General features: G+C 40.3%; 1 protein-coding gene across 2 annotated transcripts in view; it reads right to left on the reverse strand.

The window, feature by feature from the left end:
• CD109 (CD109 molecule) overlaps nucleotides 1–26,076 on the reverse strand; it is a 159,405-nt gene that overhangs the window by 59,874 nt on the left and 73,455 nt on the right. For both annotated transcript variants that reach the window (XM_001927545.6, XM_021092387.1), the window contains 8 exons: nucleotides 22,848–22,944; nucleotides 22,270–22,411; nucleotides 21,222–21,331; nucleotides 18,243–18,467; nucleotides 17,373–17,474; nucleotides 17,221–17,283; nucleotides 16,676–16,852; nucleotides 13,430–13,582 (listed from right to left, as the gene is read on the reverse strand). In XM_001927545.6, coding sequence (XP_001927580.3) covers nucleotides 13,430–13,582; nucleotides 16,676–16,852; nucleotides 17,221–17,283; nucleotides 17,373–17,474; nucleotides 18,243–18,467; nucleotides 21,222–21,331; nucleotides 22,270–22,411; nucleotides 22,848–22,944 — 1,069 coding nt within the window. The remainder of the gene's footprint in view (nucleotides 1–13,429; nucleotides 13,583–16,675; nucleotides 16,853–17,220; nucleotides 17,284–17,372; nucleotides 17,475–18,242; nucleotides 18,468–21,221; nucleotides 21,332–22,269; nucleotides 22,412–22,847; nucleotides 22,945–26,076) is intronic.

The raw sequence follows: 26,076 nt of genomic DNA on the forward strand, positions 1-26,076 counted from the left end.
CAATGGCTACAAGGATACATCAAGAATTTAAAATAAAAATGAAATGGCTGAGGAGGGATTAAGATAGAGGAATAGAAGGACCTGGAGCTCCTAAAAACAACAAAATTCACAACTAAAGGCTGAGCAATCTTTAACCAAATGGACCGGAAACCTTCAAAAAGATATCCTACTCCAGAAGACAAAGAGGAGGCCACATCCACAGGTAGGAGGGGTGATTTCGTGATATAAGCAAACCCATACCTCCTGGGTGGGAAGCCCCACAGATTGGAAACTAAATGGTTCACAGAGACTCACCTACAGGAGTGAGAGTTTTGAACACCACATCAAACTCTCTCATGTGGGATCTGGCACTGGGAGAAAGAGTCCTGGAGCAACTGGCACTGAAGGCCAGTGGGGCTTGTGCACAGGAGATCCACAGGACTGGGGGAAACAGAGAACCCATTCGTAAAAGGTGCACACAGACTTTCACGTGCACCAGGTCCCAGGGCAAAGCAAAGTCTCCATAGGAATCTGGGTCAAACCTGACTGCAGTTCTTGGAGGGCATCCTGGGAAAACAGGGGGGAATGTGGCTTTTTGGGGGGAAGACATTGGAAGCAAAGCTCTTGGGAATATTCAGCAGCCTTGCCTTTCTCTGGAGGGTGCCATTTTGGGAAAATCTAGCCCCACCTGTCAGTGCTGAGAAGCCCCAGGGCAAATAACAATCAAGGTGGGACCACAGCCCCGCCCTTCAGTAAAAAGGCTGCCTAAAGATCCCTCAGGCACACAGCTGCCTCTAATCCCATCCAGAGACTAAGCCCCACCCACCAGAGGGATTTGAATCAGCTCCACCTACCAGGGGGCAGGCATCAGCCCCTCCCATCTGGAAGCCTACAACAAGCCCCCATACTGACTTCAGCCACAAGGGGAGCAGACACCAGAAGAAAGAGAGGCTACAACTCTACTATCTGTAAAAAGGTCACCACACCAAAAATCTACAAAAATGAAAAGACAGAGAACTATAACTCAGATGAGGGAGAAAGGAAAAACCCCAGAAAAACAGCTAAGTGAGGAGGAGATTCTCAGCCTCCAGGAAAAAGACTTTAGACTGTTGATGCTGAAGATGATGCAAGGCATTGGAAATAAACTGGAGGCAAAGATGGATAACTTACAGGAAACACTGAGCAAAGAGATACAAGATGTAAAACTTCAACAAGAAGAGATGCAAAATACAATAACTGAAATAAAAAATTCACTAGAAGCAGCTTACAGCAGAATACAGGAGGCAGAAGAACGAGTAAGTGAGGTAGAGGACAGATTAGTGGAAATCACAGATGCGGAACAAAAAGAGAAAAAAGATTGAAAAAAAATGAAGAGAGTCTCAGAGAACTTTGGGACAACGTTAAACGCACCAACATCCGTATTATAGAGGTGCCAGAAGGAGAAGAGAGAGAGAAGGGGCAGTAAAAATATTCCAAGAGATAACAGCCAAAAACTTACCTAACATGGGAAAGGAACCCCTCACTCAAATCCAGCAAGCACAACAAGTACCATATAAAATAAACCAAGGAGGAATACACCAAGACACATAATAATCAAACTGACCAAAATTAAAGACAGAGAGAAAATCTTGAAAGCAGCTAGGGAAAAGAAACAAGTAACATACAAGGGAACCCCAATAAGGTTATCAGCAGATTTTTCAGCAGAAACTCTGAAGGCCAGAAGGGAGTGGCATGATATACTTAACGTGATGAAAGGAAAAAACCTCCAACCAAGAATACTCTACCCAGCAAGGCTCTCATTCAGATTTGAAGGAGAAATCAAAAGCTTCACACATAAGCAAAAGCTAAGAGAATTCAGCAACACTAAACCAACCTTACGACAAATACTAAAGGCAGGAAAGAAAAGATCAGCAATAGGAAACAAAAATTCCACAAATGACAAGGCTCACCAGTAAAGGTATATGTACAGTAAAGATACGAAATCATCCATGCACAATTATACCATCAAAATCAGAAATCATGAGATAAAGGTGGGTACAAATGCAGGACACCGGAGATGAATTTGCAATTATGAAAATAACAACTTAAAACAATCTCATATACATATAGACTCTTACATCAAAACTTCAGAATAACTGCAAGCCAAAAATCTACAATTGATACACAAACAAGGAATCTCTGGAGAAGAAATATATCTCATAGTAAATAAGTGCATAATCCACCATGAATGGGGTCATTTGACGTCGTTCTTGGAATGCTGAAGTCTTCTTATATCTGATTCTGATTTCCTCTCCATCAAAGAACTTATGATAATTATAATTTAATAATGCCACTGTACAATTAAATAATACAGTTCTATAATTGCATTATTAATAACCATTTCTCTCCATGGTACAATGTAAAGTCTATAATGTCTTGTTTATAACATCACCTAGAATGGTGTAATGCCTTTATTGAAGAATCAATGAGATGGAACAAATTGTGAGGACATATTTATATAGTTACACTGTTTTTTAACCAACTTATGCATTTTATATTTTACTTATTTTCAGAGGGTGTATTATTTTTGTTATGCTTACCAGTTAAGTTATTCTTTTTACTATGCTATATAAAATATTTAATGGTATATAAGGCTTTATTCTTTATAAATTTTAGTTGCATAATATAAAAATTTAGTATAATGCTAATTTTTAAAGAAATATTGAAATGTAATAGATAAAACTAAGTAGTAAAGATGACAGCCATAAAATTGGGATAAAGTATAGAATAAATTTCCTATTTGTCTCAGCATATTTTCCATTCCAATTCTCCAGTGGGAGTCACTTAATCTGTTTCTTAAGATGAATGTTATAATAATCTGTGTGAATGTAATTGTGTGTAAATGTATGTATTTTATTCTGTAAAAAAATAAATAAAAATAAATAAATAAATAAAAATAAAAAAATAATAAATAAATAAAAAACTTCCAACAAACAAAAGTCCAGTACCACATGGCTTCACAAGTGAATTCTATCAAACATATAGAGAAGAGCTAACACCTCTCTTTCTGAAACTATTTCAAAAAATTGCAGAGGAAGGGATTCTCCCAAACTCATTCTATGAGGCCACCATAATTCTGACATCAAAACCAGACAAAGATACCACAAAAAAAGAAAACTACAGGCCAATTTCACTGATGAACATTGATGCAAAAATCCTCACCAAAATCCTAGCAAACAACGTCCAACAATACATTAAAAGCATTGTACATCATGATCAAGTGGGATTTATCCCAGGGATGCAAGGATTCTTCAATACCCACAAATTCATCAGTGTGCTACACCACATTAACAAACTGAAGAATAAAAACCATATGATCCTCTCAATAGATGTGGAAAAAGCCTTTGACAAAATCCAACACCCATTTCTGATAAAAACCCTTCAGAAAGTGGGCAGAGCAGGAACCTACCTCAACATGATAAAGGCCATATATGACAAACCCACAGTGAACTTCATCCTCAATGGAGAAAAGCAGAAAGAATTCCCGCTGAGATCAAGAACAAGACAAGGATGTCCGCTCTCACCACTACTCTTCAACATAGTTCTGGAAGTCCTAGCCACAGCAATCAGAGAAGTAAAAGAAATAAAAGGAATCCAAATTGGAAAGGAAGAAGTAAAACTATCACTATTTGCAGATGACATGATACTATACCTAGAGAATCCTGAAGACTCTACCAGAAAACTGTTAGAACTCATCCATGAATTTGGCAAAGTCGCAGGATACAAAATTAATACACAGAAATCGATGGCATTTCTATACACTAACAACGAAAGAGCAGAAAGAGAAATTAGGGAAGCAATCCCATTTACCATCACATACAAAAGAATAAAATACCTAGGAATAAATCTACCTAAAGAGACAAAAGACCTGTATTCTGAAAACTATAAGACACTGATGAAGGAAATCAAAGATGACACAAATAGATGGAAAGACATACCATGCTCATGGATTGGAAGAGTTAATATTATCAAAATTACTATACTACCCAAGGCAATCTACAGATTCACTGCAATCCCTATCAAACTACCAAGGACATTTTTCACAGAACTTGCACAAAATATTTTAAAGTTTGTTTGGAAGCACAGAAGACCCAGAATAGCCAAAGACTTCCTGAAAAAGAAAAATGGAGCTGGAGGAATCAGGCTCCCGGACTTCAGACTATACTACAAAGAAACAATCCTCAAAACCACATGGTACTGGCACAAAGACAGAAATATAGATCAGTGGAACAGGATAGAAAGCCCAGAATTAAACCCATGCACCTATAGTCAACTCATCTATGACAAAGGAGGCAAGAAAATACAATGGAGAAAGGACAGCTTGTTCAATAACTGGTTCTAGGAAAACCGGACAGCCACATGGAAAAGAATGACATTAGAACACCCCTAACACCATACACAAAAATCAACTCAAAATGGATTAAAGACCCATGTATAAGACCAGACACTATAAAGCTCTGAGAGGAAACATAGGCCAAACACTCTCCAACATAAATGATGGCAACATCTCAGATCCGCCTCTTAAAGTCATGACAGCAAAAACAAAAATAAACAAATGGGACGTAATCAAACTGAAAAGTTTCTGCATAGCAAAGGAAACCCTAAACAAAACGAAAAGACAGCCCACAGAATGGGAGAAAATCTTTGCAAGTGAATCAACTGACAAGGGATTCATCTCCAAAATTTATAAACACCTTCTGCAGCTCCATTCCAAAAAAACAAACAATCCCATCAAAAAATGGGCAGAAGATCTAAACAGACAGTTCTCCAAAGAAGGTATACAGATGGCCAAAAAACACATGAAAAGATGTTCAACATCATTCTCATGTTTCTCATTCGTAGAGAAATGCAAATCAAAAACATGATGAGGTACCACCTTACACCAGCCAGAATGGCCATCATCCAAAAGTCTACAAACAATAAGTTCTAGAGAGGGTGTAGAGAAAAAGGAACCCTATGATACTGTTGGTGGGATTGTAAATTGGTGCAACCACTGTGGAAAGCAGTATGGAGATTCCTCAGAAAACTAAACATAGAACTACCATTTGATCTAGCAATTCCACTCCTGGGCATCTATCCAGAGAAAACCATGACTCAAAAAGACACATGTACTCCGATGTTCATTGCAGCACTATTTGCAATAACCAAGACATGGAAACAACCTAAATGTCCATTGACAGAGGAGTGGGTCAAGAAGACGTGATACATATACACAATGGAATATTACTCAGCCATTAAAAGGAACGAAATACTGTCATTCTTAGCAACATGGATGGACCTAGAAATTATCATGCTAAGTGAGGTCAGCCATACAATGAGACACCAACATCAAATGCCTTCACTGACATGTGGAATCTGAAAAAAGGACAGACTGAACTTCTTTGCAGAACAGATGCTGACTCACAGACCTTGAAAAACTTATGGTCTCTGGAGGAGACAGTTTGGGGGGCGGGAGGATGTGCTTGGGTTGAGGGATAGAAATTCTGTGAAATTGGATTGTGATGATCATTATACAACTACAGATGTGATAAAAACATAAAAAAAAGAAAAAACGAAATGGCTAATGAATAATAGTTCAGTTTGTGTAACACTAGGTGTTCATCTATTTCTTGGTTAGTATGTTGTCTGCAGATTAACATGATTCCACTCTCTCAATATACCACAAATTCCTGATTTAACAGGGACTATAATTATTTATAACCACTATGTACAATCAAAGTAGAGGGAAAAGGCAAGATGGCAGAGGAGTAGGGGGAAACGCTCGCTCTCTCCCACAAACACAGCAAGAAAAACACATCTACAGGTTAAACAACTTTCACAGAAGAGCAATTATTCGCTGGCAGAAGAACCTAAACTCCAAGAACGGCAAGAATCTCGTGACATAACTGGGTGAAACAAAACAAAAGAGCAGAGTGAGAGAAGGGGAATTGGGGCTGGATGGGCACTCCCGAAAGGGAACTGTGGAGGAGAAAGGGATCCCACACCCTGGAAAGTCACCTACTCGATGGAAAGATCAACCGAATCAGAGGGATCTCCAGATGCAGAGAAGAGCACAGTAGTAAGTCTGAGTTCTGAACAGCAGAGTGAAAACTGAACAGATCATCTGAACTACTGGCACAATCACTGCAAACCAAGACGCTTGGGTGGGGGCTGAGCACCGAGACCTCAGCTCTGGAGGTTAGCCCAGGAACAGGCTAGGGTGGGCGGTGCTGAGACTGCTTAGGGGACCAGGAACCCGTCTGTCCAGTTCTCAGGGCAGAGACTGTCTGGGAGACTAGGAAGCCGAGCATTGCAGGTGCAGGGAGCAATACGCTAAGGGCTGGGGGTGGAAAGCCACATCAGAGGGAACCCGGGAGAAGAGCTGGATCTGAAGGAGAGACAAGGCACCAGTGTTGGGGAGGGGAGAGGAGGGGGGGGTGGGCCACCATAGAATACTCCCCACACCACAGTGAGCTCACTTGCCCACCAGCTATCAGAAAGCTGTGCTTTCCAGTATATCCCCCCTCCCCCAACCCTGTGTGCACGTGCTGGACCTGAGGCTGCCTGACATCCCAGTTGGCTGACCTCACCATTTGCAGGAAGCCAACCACTGCAGGGGCTTTCCCTGCCCTGGCCTGCCTGCCTTCTGGAGGGGCTACACCCCCGCAGAGCAGCACCCAGCACTGCCAACCCCCCAGGAAAAGGCCCGCAGCCCAGAAAAGCTAGTACAAGCTCGGCCTGGCCGTACAAATCTGCCTCTATTGCATGTAATCCTGCCAATCCCTGCTGCCCTGGGGAAGAGTCCCTTGGGTTCTCAGCAGCCTGGTTGGTTGCTCCCGCCCTTGGGGGGTGCTGCACTCCCGTGGAATAGCTGACCAGCACCACAAGCCCCCTAGAAGAGCCCCACAGCCCAGTAACACCAAAGCAAGCTCTACACAGCCGTATGAAATCTGCTTCCATCACAGTGCAGACCTCCCAGTCCTGTCTGCCCTCAGGAAGTCCTCCCATGCTTCAAAGAGACCCTGTCAGCCCTGCCCACCCCCAAGAAAACCCATGTTGCCTCAAAGAAGACGACCAACAAAGACAGCACCCAGGAAACATTCCACAGCAGTGCCAAGGCAAACCCTGCCTGGACACGGGGAGTACAACTCCACCAAGAAAAAGAAAACAACAAGCAAGACGAAGAAGCTGAGAAACCATCCCCAGTTAAACCAACAGGAAATTTCACCTAAAGCAGTCAACAATGAAACAGATCTCTGCAGTCTGACAGACCTGGAGTTCAAAAGAGAAATAGTGAAAATACTGATGGAATTAAGAGAAGATATGAATAGTAATGCAGATACCCTCAGAAAAGAACTAGAAAATATAAGGAGGAGCCAAGAAAAACTAGAAAATTCATTTGCAGAAATACAAACTGAGCTAAGGGCAGTAAAAACCAGAATGAATAATGCAGAAGAACGAATTAGTGATGTGGAAGATAGAATAATGGAAATCACCCAATAAGTTCAGCAGACAGAAAACAAAATGAAAACACATGAAAGCAATATAAGTGACCTATGGGATAATATAAAGCAGGCCAATCTATGCATAATAGGAATTCCAGAAGGAGTAGAAAAAGATAAGGGAATGGAAAATATATTTGAAGAAATTATCACTGGAAACTTCCCAAATCTAAAGAATGCTGATTTCAAGATGCAGGAAGCACAGAGGGCCCCAAACAAGTGGAGCCCAAATAGACCCACATCAAGACACATTATAATAAAAATGGCAAAAGCTAATGCTAAAGAGAGGATCCGAAAGGCAGCAAGAGAAAAGCAAAATATTACCTATAAGGGAACCCCCATAAGGTTATCAGCTGATTTCTCTACAGAAACTCTACAGGCCAGGAGGGAATGGCAAGAGATATGTAAAGTGCTAAAAGGAAAAAATATGCAACCTAGAATATTCTACCCAGCAAGAATATCATTTAAAATAGAAAGGGAAATAAAATTTTTTTTCCAACAAACAAAAGCTAAAAGAATACAGCAATACAAAACCAGGCTAAAGAAATATTGAAAGGGCTTCTCTAAACCAAAAAGAAAGGATTGAGGAAGCCACAGTCAGTGAGCAGTCACTCAGATAAGCCAGCAAACAGATTTAATCATGAAAATGTTTAAAACAAAATAAAATTAAAAAGAAAAAAAAAGAGTCATCAAAATCATAAAATGTGGGCAAGGGATGTGAGGAAATGAATTCTCTTTTTTGAATTTTTTCTTTATTTCTTTTTTTTTTTTGATCTGTTTCTCTTCTTAATTTTAGTATAGTAATGAAGTGTTTGAACCTACAGGACCGTCAGGCTAAAATACATAATTATAGGAAGGGGTTAGCATACATTAAAAACAGGGAAACCACAAATCAAAACCAAATATTGCATTTGAAAAAAAGGAAAAGAAAAACACTCAAGCAGAAAATAATTGGAGACCATCCAAAAAAAAAGAAAGGAAGAATGGAGAATCATAGAATCAGCTGGAACACAAGGTCTAATGGGCAATAAATAATTATCTAACAATTATCACCTTAAATGTCAATGGACTGAATGCTCCAATCAAAAAAAGAGTAGCTAAATGGATAAAAAAAAAAAAGCAAAAATCTTCAATCTGCTGCCTACAAGAAACCCACCTTAGAACAAAGTACATGTATAGATTGAAAGTGAAGGGGTGGGAAAAAATATTTCATGCCAATAGACATGACAGGAAAGCAGGAGTTGCAACACTCATACCAGAAAAAATAGACTTTAAAACAAAAGACATAAAGAAAGACAAAGAAGGACACTTCTTAATGATTAAGGGATCCATCCAAGGAGAGGATGTTACTGTCATCAACATATATGCCCCAAATAGAGGAGCACCCAGATACATACAACAAATATTAACCAACATAAAGGAAGATATTGATGGGAATACAATCATAGTAGGAGACCTTAATACGCCCCTCACATCAATGGACTGATCCTCTACACAGAAAACCAATAAAGCAACAGAGAGCCTAAAGGAAACAATAGAAAAGTTAGACTTAATTGACATCTTCAGGACACTACATCCAAAAAAAGCAGAATACACATTCCTCTCAAGTGCTCATGGAACATTCTCAAGAATCGACCACATATTGGGACACAAAGCTAACCTCAATAAATTTAGGACCATAGAAATTATCTCAAGTATCTTCTCTGACCACAATGCCATGAAATTAGAAATCAACCATGGGAAAAGAAATGAGAAAAAACCTACTATATGGAGACTAAACAACATGCTACAAAAAAACCAATGGGTCAATGAGGAAATCAAGAAGGAAATTAAAAAATACCTTGAAACAAATGATAATGAAGACATAACCTCTCAAAAGCTGTGGGATGCTGCAAAAGCAGTGCTCAGAGGGAAATTCATAGCAATATACAGGCCTTCCTCAAAAAAGAAGAAAGATCTCAAGCTGACAACTTAACCCTCCACCTAAACGAACTAGAAAAAGAAGAACAAAAAAGACCTAAAGTCAGAAGAAGGAAGGAAATTATAAAGATCAAAGAGGAAATCAATAAAATAGAGACTTAAAAAACAATAGAGAAAATTAATAAGACCAAGAGCTGCTTCTTTGAAAAGGTCAACAAAATTGACAACCCCCTGGCCAGACTCACTAAAAAGAGGAGAGAAAGAACTCAGATAACCAAAATTATAAATGAAAAAGGAGAAATCACAACGGATACAAAAAACCATAAGAGAATACTATGAACAACTATACGGCAACAACTTTGACAATCTGGAAGAAATGGACAATATTCTAGAGTCTTACCGCCTACCAAAACTGAATCAAAAAGAAACAGACCAACTGAACAGACCGATCACTAGAAATGAAATTGAAGATGTCATAAAAACACTCCCTACAAATAAAAGTCCAGGACCAGATGGCTTCACAGGTGAATTCTACCAAACATATAAAGAGGAATTGGTGCCCATCCTCCTTAAACTCTTTCAAAAGGTCAAAGAAGAAGGAATACTCCCAAAGACATTCTATGAGGCCACCATCACCCTCATTCCAAAACCAGACAGAGATACCACCAAAAAAAAAAAACAATTGCCCAATATCACTGATGAATATAGACACAAAAATTCCCAACAAAATCTTAGCCAACCGAATCCAACAACATATCAAAAAAAATTATACAACATGACCAGGTAGGGTTCATCCCAGGTTCACAAGGATGGTTCAACATACGCAAATCAATCAGCATCATACACCATATTAACAAAAGAAAAGTCAAAAACCATATGATCATCTCAATAGACGCAGAAAAAGCATTTGACAAAGTCCAACATCCATTCATGATCAAGACCCTCACCAAAGTGGGTATAGAGGGAAGATTCCTGAACATAATCAAAGCCATTTATGATAAACCCACAGCAAATATAATACTCAATGGAGAAAAACTGAAAGCCTTCTCACTCAAAGCTGGAACAAGACAGGGATGCCCACTCTCACCACTGCTATTCAACATAGTTTTGGAAGTCCTAGCCACAGCAATTAAACAAACAAAAGAAATAAAAGGCATCCATATAGGAAGAGAAGAGATCAAACTGTCACTGTATGCAGATGACATGATACTATACATAGAAAACCCGAAGGACTCAACCCAAAAACTCCTTGAACCGATCAATAAATACAGGAAAGTAGCAGGATATAAGATTAACATTCAGAAATCAGTGGCATTTCTATATACCAACAACGAAATATTAGAAAAGGAATACAAAAATACAATACCTTTTAAAATTGTACCTCACAAAACCAAATACCTCGGCATACACCTGACCAAGGAGGTAAAGGACCTATATGCCGAGAACTATAAAACCTTAATCAAAGAAATCAAAGAAGATGCAAAGAAATGGAAAGATAGTCCATGTTCCTGGATTGGAAAAATCAATATTGTAAAAAGGGCCATACTACCCAAAGCAATCTACAGGTTCAATGCAATCCCTATCAAATTACCCAGGACATTTTTCACAGAACTAGAACAAACCATCCAAACATTTACATGGAACCACAAAAGACCCAGAATCGCCAAAGCAATCCTGAGAAACAAAAACCAAGCAGGAGGCACAACTCTCCCAGACTTCAAGAAATACTACAAAGCCACAGTCATCAAAACAGTGTGGTACTGGTATCAAAACAGACAGACAGACCAATGGAACAGAACAGAGAACCCAGAAATAAACCCTGACACCTATGGTCAATTAATCTCTGACAAGGGAGGCAAGAACATCAAATGGGAAAAAGAAAGTCTATTCAGCAAGCATTGCTGGGAAACCTGGACAGCTGCATGCCAAGCAATGAAACGAGAACACACCCTCACACCATGCACAAAAATAAACTCAAAATGGCTGAAAGACTTCACTATAAGGCAAGACACCATCAAACTCCTAGAAGAAAACATAGGCAAAACACTCTCTGACATCAACCTCATGAATATTTTCTCAGGTCAGTCTCCCAAAGCAACAGAAATAAGAGCAAAAATAAACCCATGGGACCTCATCAAACTGAAAAGCTTTTGCACAGCAAAGGAAACCCAAAAGAAACCAAAAAGACAACTTACAGAATGGGAGAAAATAGTTTCAAACGATGCAATGGACAAGGGCCTGATCTCTAGGATATATAAGCAACTTATACAACCCAACAGCAAAAAAGCCAATCAATCAATGGAAAAATGGGCAAAAGACCTGAATAGACATTTCTCCAAAGAAGATATACAGATGCCCAACAAACACATGAAAAAATGCTCAACATCGCCTATTATAAGAGAAATGCAAATCAAAACTACCATGAGATACCACCTCACACCAGTCAGAATGGCCATCATTAATAAATCCACAAATAACAAGTGCTGGAGGGGCTGTGGAGAAAAGGGAACCCTCCTGCACTGCTGGTGGGAATGTAAACTGGTACAGCCACTATGGAGAACAGTTTGCAGATACCTTAGAATCTATCCATAGAACTTCCATATGACTCCGCAATCCCACTCTTGAGCATATATCCGGACAAAATTCTAATTAAACGGGACACATGCACCCCGAATGTTCACTGCAGCACTATTCGCAATAGCCAAGACATGAAAACAACCCAAATGTCCATCGACAGATGATTGGATTAGGAAGATGTGGTCTATATACACAATGGAATACTACTCAGCCATAAAAAGGAATGACATAATACCATTTATAGTAACATGCATGGAACTAGAGGCTCTCATACTGAGTGAAATAAGTCAGAAAGACAAAGACAAATACCATATGATTTCACTTATAATTGGAATCTAATATACAGCCCAAATGAACATTTCCTCATAAAAGAAAATCATGGACCTGGAGAATAGACTTGTGGCCGCCCAGGGGAAGAGGGAGGGAGTAGGAGGTATCGGGAGCTTGGGGTTATCAGATACAACTTGGAATGGATTTACAATGAGATCCTGCTGAGTAGCATTGAGAACTGTGTCTAGATACTTACATTGTAACAGAACAAAGGGTGGAAAAAAATGTATACATGTAAGTGTATCTTAGCCCCCATGCTGTACCGCAGAAAAATAAATAAGTAAAATAAATAATTAAAAAAATAAAAATTTAAAATTTTTTTAAATTAAAAAAAAACAACGTAGAAAGCACTTCAAAATTATCTAAAGTGCTCTCCAACATCATTCAGAATTATTCCCATCCATTTCCCAGGACTTTCTCAAGAATATTCAACTAAAATATAATATCGGAGTTCCCTTTGTGGCTCAGTGGTTAATGAACCTGACTAGGATCCATGAGGATCTGGGTTTGATCCCTGGCCTCTCAGTGCATTAAGGATCTGGCGTTGCCGTGAGCTGTGGTGTAGATCACAGACGCAGCTTGGATCCAGCATTGCTGTGGATGTGATGTAGGCTGCCGCAAGTGCTGCTCCGATTCGACCCCTAGCATGGGAACCTCCATATGCCACAGGTGCAGCACTTAAAAAAAAAAAAAATCAATTAAAATATAATATTAAAATAAGGGAATACTCTAGGTGGCATTTCACAGATAAGACAGCAAAGACCACACAGCCTTTTTCCAACATGAGAACTAGAGTGCATATCCTTTTCATTTAAAAGCTTTACTGATTCTTGAGTTACACATGAAAAAGAACTAATGAAATTTCCTTTTGACACTTTAAGTAATGCAATAAAGTTTCTTTTTTTCCTCTTTTAACGTGCATCTTTTTTGAAGCTTCATAATTAATATTTATATGGAAGATGCCCAGAAAAACTGAGTAACTTCTCATAATGATCCAAACCATCACCTTTAAATAGCCTCTCCATCTAAAAACAAAGGAAGATGTGGGGTGGACAGAGAGTCATTAATGTATATTTTTATCATGAGAAAATGGCTATACTCACATTTTCCATTGTAATATCATTTGAGATGTTCATCAGATTCAGACTTTTGTCGACAGCTACAATCCCAACTACTGAGTCTGGCTGTGTCACAGAGACCCTAAGAGAGACTTTCTCAGATGGTTCAGCATTAGCTTTACTCCAAAACAGCTGTATCTGAGAAAGGGAGAAGACAGGATTGATAAGTTGCCCTTCTTTTAAGCATTTCCTGCATGTCTTACCATTAGCAGATCAATGGGAAAATCTAGCAAAGATTTGACATTTGCCTTAGCTCAGGGACCATTCTACAATACACAAGCCTTCTTTAGGGAAGGGAGTAAAAAGAAACTTCAAGGAGTTCCTGTTGTGACTCAGCGGTTTAAGAACCCGACACAGTGTCCGTGAGGATTCGGGTTCAATCCCTGGCCTCACTCAGTGGGTTAAGGAGTAGGAGGTCACAGATGTGGCTTGGATCTCATGTGGTTGTGGCGTAGGCAACAGCTGTAGCTCTGATTCAACCCCTACCCTGGGAACCTTCACATGCCGCAGGTGCAGCCCCCTTTAAAGAGAGAAAGAAGGAAGAAACGGAGGAAGGAAGGAAGGAGGGAAGGATGGGAATAGGAAACAAATTTCACTCACAGCGCCTCTCACAGAGGCATAAATCAGAGTTTCACTTCCCTACATTTTCTCCTCCCTTTCTCCACCTCCTGCCCCACAGTTGCTCACCTGGAGTGCTGAAGAGAAGACAGGTCTGGCTTGGGGGCTGCGTGGCAGTATCCAGGAAGGGGGAGAGGAAGACAGGAAAGAAGAAAGAAACTGACAACACCCACATGCTGGCCCCCTGGACTCAGAAGGGGGTGGGTGCCAGTGAGCTCCTCAGGCCTCAAGCATGACTTTCCAAGGCAGGAGGCCATCAGACCGAACACAGGCAGGGCCCCCAGCTCTGTGTCCCCACAGCTGCCTGAACTTCCCGTCACTACACTTAGCAAAGCTAGGTCCCACAAATACTCCTTAAAGGGCATCAATCCTCTTATCACAGCTGAACCCAATGGTTTTGTCATGAGGCCTCTTCCTACTAGGAATGTGCTCTATTTCCATTCGCCACTGCCCTCATCAAAACAGCCTTAACGCCGCCGTGCCCCCCAGCTTGCCTAAATTTCAGAAATGTTTTTCCAGACCAAAAGCCCCTTTTCTTAGAAAACTTGCAATTGTGAATGCTTTCTCAGCCCCTTTGAGAAGTGAGCAGGAATGTTTTTCTGGAGGACCTGGAAGCCATTCTTTTCAAACGTAATCTAGAAAGAGCCCTGACTGATCTCCCAGTGTCTGTGGGCGAACAAGAGCCTAACATATAAAGTTAGCAAACACAGATGACCTAATCCTTTGACCAGCTCCTCCAGTACTTTTCCACTAACTCAGCCAGCACCTAAAAACCTTCCTCCTTGTGCTTTGATAGAGTCAAATGCAGTCTCTCTCTCCCACTACAACAGTCCTGAGTAAAGTCCTCTTGCCTGTTCAACCTGTCCAATGCAATTTGTCTTTGCCATGCCTCTTAAACCACTGCGCTCAGTTAATTTTTCTCCACTTAGATCTTAAAGAAGGGGGAAGGGGGGATTCAAACCTTGCACTTCTCACTCTTCACTCTGCACCTCAGAGACCCCACAGCTGCCACCTGTACTTCTGTGTGCATGATTTTTATTTTATCTCCAAATATGTAGTTTCTTTGAGAGTAAATGCAGTAAATGTTATCCTTTAAAAGTTAGAGGAAGAATTACCTTTGCAAACACAATGGAAACTACTTCGTTATCTCTCTTAAGAAATTCCTTGGAACTACGTTATTTATACACTCTGTTTCCTCAAAGTGGATGACCTTCTACACTGTGGCTTTTTTGGTTTTTTTTTTAATTTTTTTATTTAAGTATAGTTGATCTATAATGTTGTGACAACCTCTGCTGTACAGCACAGTGATCCAGTCATGCATACATACATATTCTTTTTCTCATACCATCTTCCATCATCTCACTTTCAGAGATGTGTGCCTCCATGTTCAAGCCTTACTCCTATTTTAAAACTCACCTTGGTCAGGGGATTTATGGGGTCACCAAAAGTCAAAGATTGTGCTCTGGAACTAACAGAATAGAGCATTGTCTTTTCAAGAATTCTTTTCACAAGACAGAAAAGAGAAGTTTGTCTTATATTTTGACAGTCAAAGTTAGAATTAGGAGTTCTCAATAAAAAAAATCCATGGATGATAACTGCCGCTTCTCCAAATTTTAGCAAATTAAGGGGGAAATGCTATCAGAGTGTACTCTGCAAATCAGTACTTTAAAGTAATGGTTATTTTGCCTCAGAGGTCCTGAAAAGACAGCAGCCTTTAGTGAGAATAATGGCTCGTTTTCATATGCATGAGATGACTGAGCTTCATTCGTCAGTCTTGCAATCCAATGACTTCTTAGAGTCTCCTATACAAGCTATACAACTTAGATTATAAAAATCACTGCTGTGTTTAGAAAACAAACCTCATACAGATTCCAAGTGCATAGTAGCCACACTCCTTGTAAATCTGCCCTGGGTTAGTTTCCAGGATGAAACAGAATAAACCCCAACCCAGTTCTGCTTCCACACAACACTATAGACAGCCTCCTACACCCTTCATGTCACTCCCACACCAGCATCAACAGCACACAAATTCTATATTGCCCTGGAATTCTAGGCCAGAGCAATATATGTACATATTGCTTTTAGGGGTGCACCTGAGGCATATGGAAATTCCCAGGCTAGGAGTCGAATTGGAGCTACAGCTGCCAGCCACAAGCCACAGCCATAGCCATGCCAGATCTGAGCCACACCTGCGACCTACACCATAGCTCATGGCAATGCCAGATCCTTAACCCACTGAGGGAGTCCAGGGATCAAAGCCGCATCCTCATGGATACTAGTTGGGTTTGTTTCCACTGAGCCACAGTGGGAACTCCAGGGCCAGAGCAACATCGACTCCACCGTTTGGGAAAACCTGAAAGCAAGCTTCATGGATTTGAGTTAAAGTCTTAAATCCAGGAATCATAACTTACAAACTAGACCCACAATGTCTAATAACTCAACATGTGAAAACAGATCTACAGTAATTAAATATAAAGAGGTTTATCCATAGTTCTAGAAAGGAATATAAATTTCTAACCAATTTGGTGTAACGATATTTTTCTAAAGAAATATTATTTTTCAGACTTCACTAATAGGAAGTTTCCTTTTAAACATCATTATCTTAAATCTTACCTTATTTTTAAAAACAAGCTGAACAGGAATTTTTAGAACATCATTTATAATTTCTCCATCATCTTCAATATAATACACAATGATACAAGCTTTTGGAGCCCAAGAATTTTCTGGTGTTAAGGAGAAGGTTGATGAATTTTGCTTGCCTACAGCTACCAACTGCCCCCTGGACACTACCTGAAAAGAACAATACATGAGTTTTATTTTATGCAGAAGCTAGTGAGCATCTCAGTGGCAACTGTGTTCATCATAATTTTAAGCATATACACAAATTCTTGACTTAAACCAACTTTGAGGAGTTCCCATTGTGGCTCAGTGAAAATGAATCTAACATCCATGAGGATGCAGGTTCTAGCCCTGGCCTTGCTAAGTGGCCTTGCTCAGAGTAAGACCAGTGATCAAACCTGCAACCTCATGAATACTAGATGGGTCTTAACCTGCTGAGCCAAAACAGGAACACCAGTAAGTTCAGTTTAGCCATGAGGTAGACACTATTTAAGATGATTCCATAATAGATCATAAATTTAGACTGTACAAGTGATTACCATATAGCTTAACTCCTTCAACTGCTTGTTGCCAATAACCACCAACTCAAAAGGTAATCCCACCTAGAAAAAAATATTTTAATTAATATAGAGTATTTAATACATACCAATGGCCAAGACAGTCCAATTATACTGTAATTATCAAGCATTACCTTTATATTTTCATCTCTTGTTTTCAGCTGGATGTATGTTTTACTGGGAGACTTAAACATACCATGAACTGCCATGCTACTCACACTATCAAGAAAAAAGGCCTATAACAAAAGCAAAAGGAGTCATAAGTTTTTAGTAACACCTTGAGAAAGGATGCTCTCTGCTGGGCAATCACTGAAAGGCAAATTCACTTTGACTTCTTTTCATGCAGGAAAAATACATTTCCCAAACACTGGGTCATCATTTTACAGCTGCTACTCTAAAGAAAGTGACAGCTGTACAACAGTAAGACAGTCTCCATCACTGTAATCTAAGAGGAAAGAGCACAGTCCTAATAGCTTCCTTCTGAAACAAAGGAATATGATCAGGAAACAGTGTGAGAAGAAAAAAATGAAATGAAAAATGCATCCCTTCCTCTACAAGCCACTCAGTCCACCATCATGAGAGTAACACTCCAGAGGCCACACTGGCCTGGCTGAGTAACCACGGAAAGGAAGCAGGTGGCTGGGGAGTGTGGGTCCCACGGCAGAGTGTAAGTGGGGAAACAATGCTCCCCTTTCATCTCAGCTCTGACTGAGATGAAAATACAGCTTCAAATGACTGCAAATCACCTAGCCTGGGAGTCAACGACTTCTCCCCCATATGTTCAGGTCACTATCTTACTGTGCTCTTCAAGTGGATTCACAAGGAAGAGTTCGGTCTAACTTAACCACTTCATGAAATCACTTTTAACCCTCTTCCCTGTCCTTTTAAATATAAACATGTTCATTTCCTATTCACTCTGACCTCCCAACAGGTTGAGGGCCCATCACAGGATTTTAATGTTACTGCTGCTGTTGCAGTAACAGAAAGATGGGAAACAGAGGCACCTTCAATTGCAGCTCACTGGAATCAGCCAGGATTGGGAATTCAATCTTGAAGACTCCATTGTCGGGGACAGTATGATTTATGACCTGGATAGGCCCTGCCTCTTGATCCATACTGTCCCATCTGCTCCAGGACTTGGTATAGTTTTTCTGGGTCACCGTTATAACAACATTATTTCTTCTTTCTTCGGGAGTCAGTTGACTGCCATCAGAGCGGGTCACCTTCACCTGATGGTCAAAAGAAAATACTTTAAAATTAGGCAAGCGAGAGAAGCAAAGGATTTAAGTTTTGTTGAATCCAGCTCCCATCTGTGCTGTTCCCATGAAACTGAACTCTCCAAAGTCACCAGCAGCCCCCAGCTTCCAGATTCAGTGGTCTCTCCAGGCAGTCTCCACTCCCTTCTTGGTATTATGGCTCCTCCTGCCTTCCACGGCATCACAATAAGCTCCTTCTCTTCATAGTCCTCTTTCCGCATCCCTTCAGTGTCCTTTGCAGCTCCCCTTCCATCTCCCTGTATGTGGGACTTGTTACCATTTACCCTCTGAGGGCGCAGCACTCCTGCCTCCATATCCCAACCTGTCTCTGACCTCAGCTTCACCCCCTCCAAGCCCACCAGCAGGAAATATATACTTGTGCATTCCTGACATACCGGATTCAATATCTCAAAAGCTGAGAAACCACCCTACCTTTCCTACTCTTGCTAACACTACCATTCTGCCAGACTGAACATCTCTGAATCCCTTCCCCCCCCCACACCTGCCAAATCAACTCACCCCAAGTCCCAATAGGGATAGAGTAGGCACAGGAAGTTGCAGAAGTCCCAAAAAGGGGCCATAGATAGAGAGGGAAACCTAGGGGATGTTCTGTATATTGCTCCAGAAAGCCATCAGAACAAGGCAGGCTTGCTTGACTAGTGGAGGTGTGAGACATTGGGTGGGGGCTGGGGTGAGGCCTGCATTCAGATTCAGACCAAGGGCAGGAGTTTCAGGACTGCCCTTCTGCTGACTTGAATACACACCTTACCGGATACTAAGGAGGAGCTACTGCTGGAAGAAAGAGGAAGAGGTAGTCTTTTCCGACCCCCACTCCCCTTGGATGATAAAACTCTAGCCCATGGGATCCTCGGGGAAGCGCTTCCATGCCTGCCTGCCTGCAAGCATCCTAATACATCTATTTATTGCCCATCACTTTATCTCTCGATGAATTCCTTCTGCGTGGAGGCATAAAGAACCTGAACCTCAGTAAGTCCAGACATCAGATGAGTGATTCCAATTTAAAACCATGGGTTCAAGTCTACATCTGGGTTTTGGCTGGATTCAGGCCATTAGTGCTGTCAGTTTCAATTCTACATCTACGTGCTCATGACCCACATCCACCACTACGAGGCTCCCTACGGTCACATGCTGGGCTGCTGGCCTCCTCCCCACAGAGCTCACCCAGTCTCCCTGGAACACTGTTTGTGCCGCAGCTCTCCCAAGTTCATAAGCCCCATGCCCTTCACTGCCCAGAACATGAAGCCCAGTAACACATGAGACACTGTGGATCCTATGGAACCCCCAAGCCTCACCTCTTGTCTTCTCTGACCACTCCTGGACAGAAGCTCTCTGCTGCCACCACCCTGGTCCATTTACTGTCCCCTGAAGGTACTGCCAGCTAACCAAAGCTCTAGCCTTGCATCTCACCTTAGCTCGTTCCTCACCTGCCACTCATACACTCAAACACTAAAAATGCTGTTTATCTTGTAACAAGCATCTTAAACCATCCCCTTCCATAAAGCATTCCTGAATGACCCCCATCCCTATCCCAAAGCCAGCTCTTCCTTCCCTCCGTTCATCTGGAAGTTACCATCTGCAGATTCCTGGGTCATTTTATCTGACTGTCCAAACTATCTAAACCGTAAGATTACTAAAATCAAGAGCTACCTAAAATTTCTCTTTTCTCACTAGACCAGGGATTATTGTTTTAAATCCCTATTGAAATGCATTCGGACACTGACCTCATCCTGCCTCAAATCACAGTTGTGTGTACATTTTCTTGTCACCGCCACAAGCACTATGAATCCAGGGTAGGGACTGGTCCTTCTTGTTGGGTCAGTAAGCAGCATGCCTTGCACACTGCCAAAATTCACTCCATTAATAAATGTTACTTCAATATTCTCACAAATAAAATAAGTAGATTTGTGGATCATTTTTAATGTTACATCTATGCTAGAATTAGAGTTAGTCATTATAAAAATCAAACTGAGTTCCCATTGTGGTGCAGTGGAAATGAATCTGACTAGGATCCATGTTTGATCCCTGGCCCCGCTCACTGGGTTAAGGATCTGGAGTTACTGTGGGCTGTGGTGTAGGCCAGCAGCTATAGCTCAACCCCTAGCCTGAGAACTTCCTTATGCTGTGGGTGCAGCCCTAAAAAAAAAAAAAAAAAAAAAAAAAAAGGAAATTGAAATGGAAGTTTTTTGACTAGCATCTAATTCCACCCATTAATTTATAAAAGCTTTAATGTCACAATCCAAATCTAATGTAAATTATTTATTAAATATATTTTGAGGAAAAGGTTTATTGGAACTACTTTGTGTTTGTTCATTTGTTTTTTGTTTTGTTTTTGGCTGCCCCATGTCACATGGAGTTCCTGAGTAGGTATCAGATCTGAGCTGCAGTTGCAACCTACACCACAGCTGTGGCAATGCAAGGTCCTTTAATGCCAGATCCGTGCCGGGCTGGGAATCAAACCTGTGTGTCCTGGTGCTGCAGAGATGCTGCTGATCCCACTTCACCAACAGTGGGAACTCCTGGAGCTACTCTTAGATAAATTAGATAAAGGTCATTTGGAGACCATTCTACCCGCCTCATAAATCTAAAAGGAGAAAGTACGCCTCTTGGGGTTTAAATTTTTTGAAAAGCACTATAAGTACAAATTCTCATTCTCTTTCACTAAACTGGACTTACTGCTTTAGGTGATGAATAAATACACCAACTTACTGTGGCTGTGAAGTTGAGAGATGGCTTTAAGACAGTGGCATAATCAAAAAATTCAATGATATAATTATGTTGCTTGAAAAACACATTGGAGCTTGCATTCCGAGAGATACCTGTTTTGGAAATTGCACCATTTAGAAAGTAATACGTGACCAACAACTTCCATCCATCAAATCCCTCCATCTGAGCTACTTCTCAAGAGAGTAGGATGTCAGGGCACAAAGGTCTCCCTGGTGGTGCCCCAGAAATAACTACACACCCTATTAAGTCCTCTGGGGGTCCCCTCTGAGCACCACTGGTGCCCCCAGCAGTGACCTGAACCAGCAGACTCAGGCACTGACACAGTAGCCTTTTTGCTCTTTCAGGGACTGGTGAAAGCTGTTAAAAAGCAACAGAAAAGTCCAAGTAATTAACCTTTATTTTATTGCTCAAAAAGAAAACTCTCTAGAAGTAGGTGAGACTTCACAAGATGTTATTTTAAAAAATAAAAGGATGAAGTTCCCTTTGTAGATCTGAGTAGCAGCCATGAGGACACGCTTTGATCCCTAGCCTCTATCAGTGGGTTAAGGATCCGGCATTGCCATGAGCTGTAATGTAGGTCGCAGACATGGCTTGGATCTCACATTGCTGTGGCTGTGGTGTAGGCCAGCAGCTACAGCTCCGATTCGACCCAAGCCTGGGAACCTCCATATGCTGTGGGTGCAGCCCTAAAAAGACAGAAATAAATAAATAAATAATAAAAGGAGGCTGGTTAGTCTACTGAAAGGTAGCTTTTCCATGTAGCCTTCAAGTAGAAAAAAATATAAAGAGTAGCGACGGAAAAAACTATAAATACCTATCACATATGGCTAAACTACAGAGTCTCAAAGAAAATGTTTCCCCTTCATTACAAAAACATTCTGCAAGTTAGACTAAAAGTTACAACAATTTCAGCATTAATTGGCATCCTTAGGCAACAGTGCCCTCAAATGACACTGATGGGGGGAAAAAGGAATAAGATAATAGAGCAACAGCACATAAATACTTTACCCTCACTTCAATGTCTACAAACCTGTAAGAGATTCTGTCACTGTGGCTAAGATTTCTACTGGCCCAGGGGAAGACAGGTACATGTGTTCAGAAGGCCTATCTGAAAAATCCATTACCTTCTTCATCTCTTCATCGTTAAAGGAAAAGTTTGCAGATCCATTTATCTGTTTTGTTAAAAAGAAATTCAATTTCATGGAACATGATAAAGAGGATAATTTGGTAAAAAGAATATACATATATACATACATATATATATACACGTATGTATGACTGGGTCACTTTGTTGTACAGCAGAAACTGACAGAACATTGTAAATCAACTAAAATAGAAAAAATAAAAAATCCTTTTATAAAATTCAATTTTATTCTTCACTTTAACAATCCAAATTTTAGAAATAAAACTCAAACTAAGTGAGGAAAAAAAAAAAAACTAAGTCACAACAATACAGTAGCTCCATTTCCATTTTAATCTCATTTGTCCAAAGCTAGAAAGCTCCTAATTTTCTTACTGTCAACTTCTTGTTAATTAAGTACAAAATCTTATTTCAAGAAAAAGTACACTTACAGTTTTCCCCATTCAAATTATATCTGCAAAATTTACCTTAAATGTTTTTGTAATATTTTTCTTCACACCCCAAAAGGATAAAGGTAAAAATGTAAGTGTTACATCTCCTTTCACTGGCTTCCCATATGTATACCTGAAAAATAATAAGTGGAGTTAAACTTATAAGAATTATATTAAAAACACACTCACTACAAGTTTTTAAAACTAAAATATCGTTAGGAATGTCCTTAATAAAAAGTGATCCTTGATATTAAGTCTCCAAAATGGCAAGACTTTTAACTACAATATCTCAAAACAGTTCAAAATCCATACTTTACCCAGCCTCTAAAGAGAAAATCTGATCATAATCGGAAGCGACAGTTTCCTGCTGAAAGATCTTTTAAAGATCATGAAAATCTTCTATTCTGAGATATCTGGACTGCCCCATTAACGGCATGCCCAAGCCACAGCAACTCGGGATCCAAGCCACATGTGACCTACACCAAGCTAGATCCTTAACCCACTGAGCAAGGCCAGGGATCAAACCTGGGTCCTCATGGATACTAGTCAGATTCGTTTCCACTGCGCCACAATGGGAACTCCACTTTTGAACATTTTTAAACGTTAGGTGAAATTGCATTCATCATGGCCCATTACTGCATGCTCTAATATTAACCAGCGGGTTAAATAAACGGGCTCATGGCTATTGAAAGTTCACTTTTTGAAATAAAATTTAAATAACTAATTTTTTCCATAGCACCAAAATTATCTTCTTGAGTCAAATCTCATCTCTGTTGCTTTGCATATATGTATTAATTGTATCCCCACACATGATGTAACAGTCTCTGTGTGAGCGAGAGGCAAGCTCGGATAAGCCATTTAACTATCAGAAACCTTGTTTAAATGTGTTTCCTGGGTTCCATCTCTATAGCAAAATGCTTGGTCATTCCAGTTATAGAAGTTAACTCTGTGCTCCACAAACCTGACAATAAACTCCTGCTTTCTGATTCCCTTGGCTGAACAAAAAAAACAGCCTCTCATCTAGATTAACTCAACTCAAAAACCAGTGGTAACCTATGGACAATTAGTCTATGACAAAGGAGGCAAGAATATACAATGAGGAAAAACGTCTCTTCAGCAAGTGGTGCTGGGTAAGTTGGAGAGTCACATGTAAGTCAATGAAGTTAGAATGCACTCTCACACTGGAGACAAAAATAAACTCAAAATGGCTTAAAGATTTAAATATAAGACAAGACACCACAAAACTCCTAAAAGAACATAAGCAAAACATTCCCTGCCATAAACCAGGCAAATGCTTTCTCAGGTCAGTCTCCCAAGGCAATAGAAATGAAAGCAAAAATAAACAAATGGGACCTAATCAAACTTGCAAGCTTTTGCACAGCAAAGGAAACCATAAACAAAATGAGAAGACAACTTATAGACTGGGAGAAAACATTTGCAAATGATGTGACCGACCAGGGACTTAATTTCCAAAATATAAAAACAGCTCATACAATTCAATAACAACAACAAAAAAAAAACAATCAACCCAATACAAAAATAGGCAGAACAAAAAAAGAGCAAAATAACATCATTTGCAGCAGCATGGATGCAACTAGAGATTCTCATACTGAGTGAAGTAAGTCAGAAAGAGAAAGAAAAATACCATAGGATATCACTTATATCTGGAATCTGATATAAGGCACAAATAAACCCTTCCACAGAAAAGAAACTCATGGACTTGAAGAACAGACTCATGGTTGCCAAGGGGGAGGGGGAGGGAGGGGGGAAGGATTGGGAGCTTGGGGTTAATAGATGCAAACTATTGCCTTTGGAATGGATAAGAAATGAGATCCTTCTGTGTAGCACTAGGAACAATGTCCAGTCACTTATGATAGAGCATGATAAAGTGCGAAAATAGAATGTGTACATGTATGTGAAACTGGGTCACCTTGTTGTACAGTGGAAAATTGACAGAACACTGTAAACCAGCTATAATGAAAAAAATAAAAATAAAAATCACTATAAAGACAGACAAATGGGCATAAGATTTTATTTATATTTATTTTTTTAGCTTTTTAGGGCCACACCTGAGGCATATGAAAGTTCCCAGGCTAGGGGTCAAATCGGAGCTATAGCTGCTGGCCTACACCACAGTCATAGCAACACAGGATCTGAGCCGCATCTGTAACCGACACCACAGCTCACAGCCACACCAGATCCCAGACCCACTGATCAAGGCCAGGGATCAAACCCTTGTCCTCATGTATACTAGTTGGATTTGTTTCTGCTGTGCCACAATGGGAACACCAGGCAGAAGATTTAAACAGACATTTCTCCAAATACATACAGATGGCCAGCAGGAACATAAAAGGACTCTCATAATAGCTAATTATTAGAGAAATGCAAATCAAACTATACTGAGGTAGGAATCACACACTGGTCAGATTGGCTATCATTTTAAAAATCTACAAATAGACCCTTAGCCTGGGAACCTCCATACGCCACAGATGTGGCCCTAAAAAAACAAAAACAAAAAAAAATTGGAGTTCCCGTCGTGGCTCAGTGGTTAACAAATCCAAACAGGAACCATGAGGTTGCGGGTTCGATCCCTGGCCTCGCTCAGTGGGTTAGGGATTTAGCATTGCCGTGAGCTGTGGTGTGGGTCACAGACGTGGCTCAGATCTGGTGTTGCTGTGGCTCTGGCATAGGCCATCAGGTACCGCTCTGATTGGACCCCTGGCCTGGGAACCTCCATATGCCGCAAGTGTGACCCTAGAAAAAGATAAAAAGACCAAAGGAAAAAAATCTACAAATAATAAATGCTGGAGAGGGTTTAGTGAAAAAGGAAATCCCTACACTGTTGGTGGGAATATAAACTGGTGCAGCCACTGTGGAAGACAGTATGCAGGTTCCTCAAAAAACTAAAAACAGTTACCATATGATCCAGCAATACAACTCCTGGGCATGTAGCCAGACAAAACTATAATTCAGAAAGATAACATATATTCTTATGTTCACAGCAGCACTATTCACAATAGCAAAGACATAGAAACCACCTAAATGTCCATCAACAGATGAATAGATTAAGATGTGGGACATATATACAATGGAATAGTAATTCAGCCATAAGGAAGAACAAAATAATGCCATTTGCAGCAACATGGATGGAACTAGAGATTCTCATACTAAATAAAGTAAGTCAGAAAGAGAAAGACAAATAGCACGTGATATCACATATCTGGAATCTAATATATGGCACAAATGAACCTTTCCACAGAAAAGA

This window comes from Sus scrofa, chromosome 1 (genome assembly GCF_000003025.6).
Source record: "Sus scrofa isolate TJ Tabasco breed Duroc chromosome 1, Sscrofa11.1, whole genome shotgun sequence".
In the NCBI taxonomy this organism is placed as follows: Eukaryota; Metazoa; Chordata; class Mammalia; order Artiodactyla; family Suidae; genus Sus; species Sus scrofa.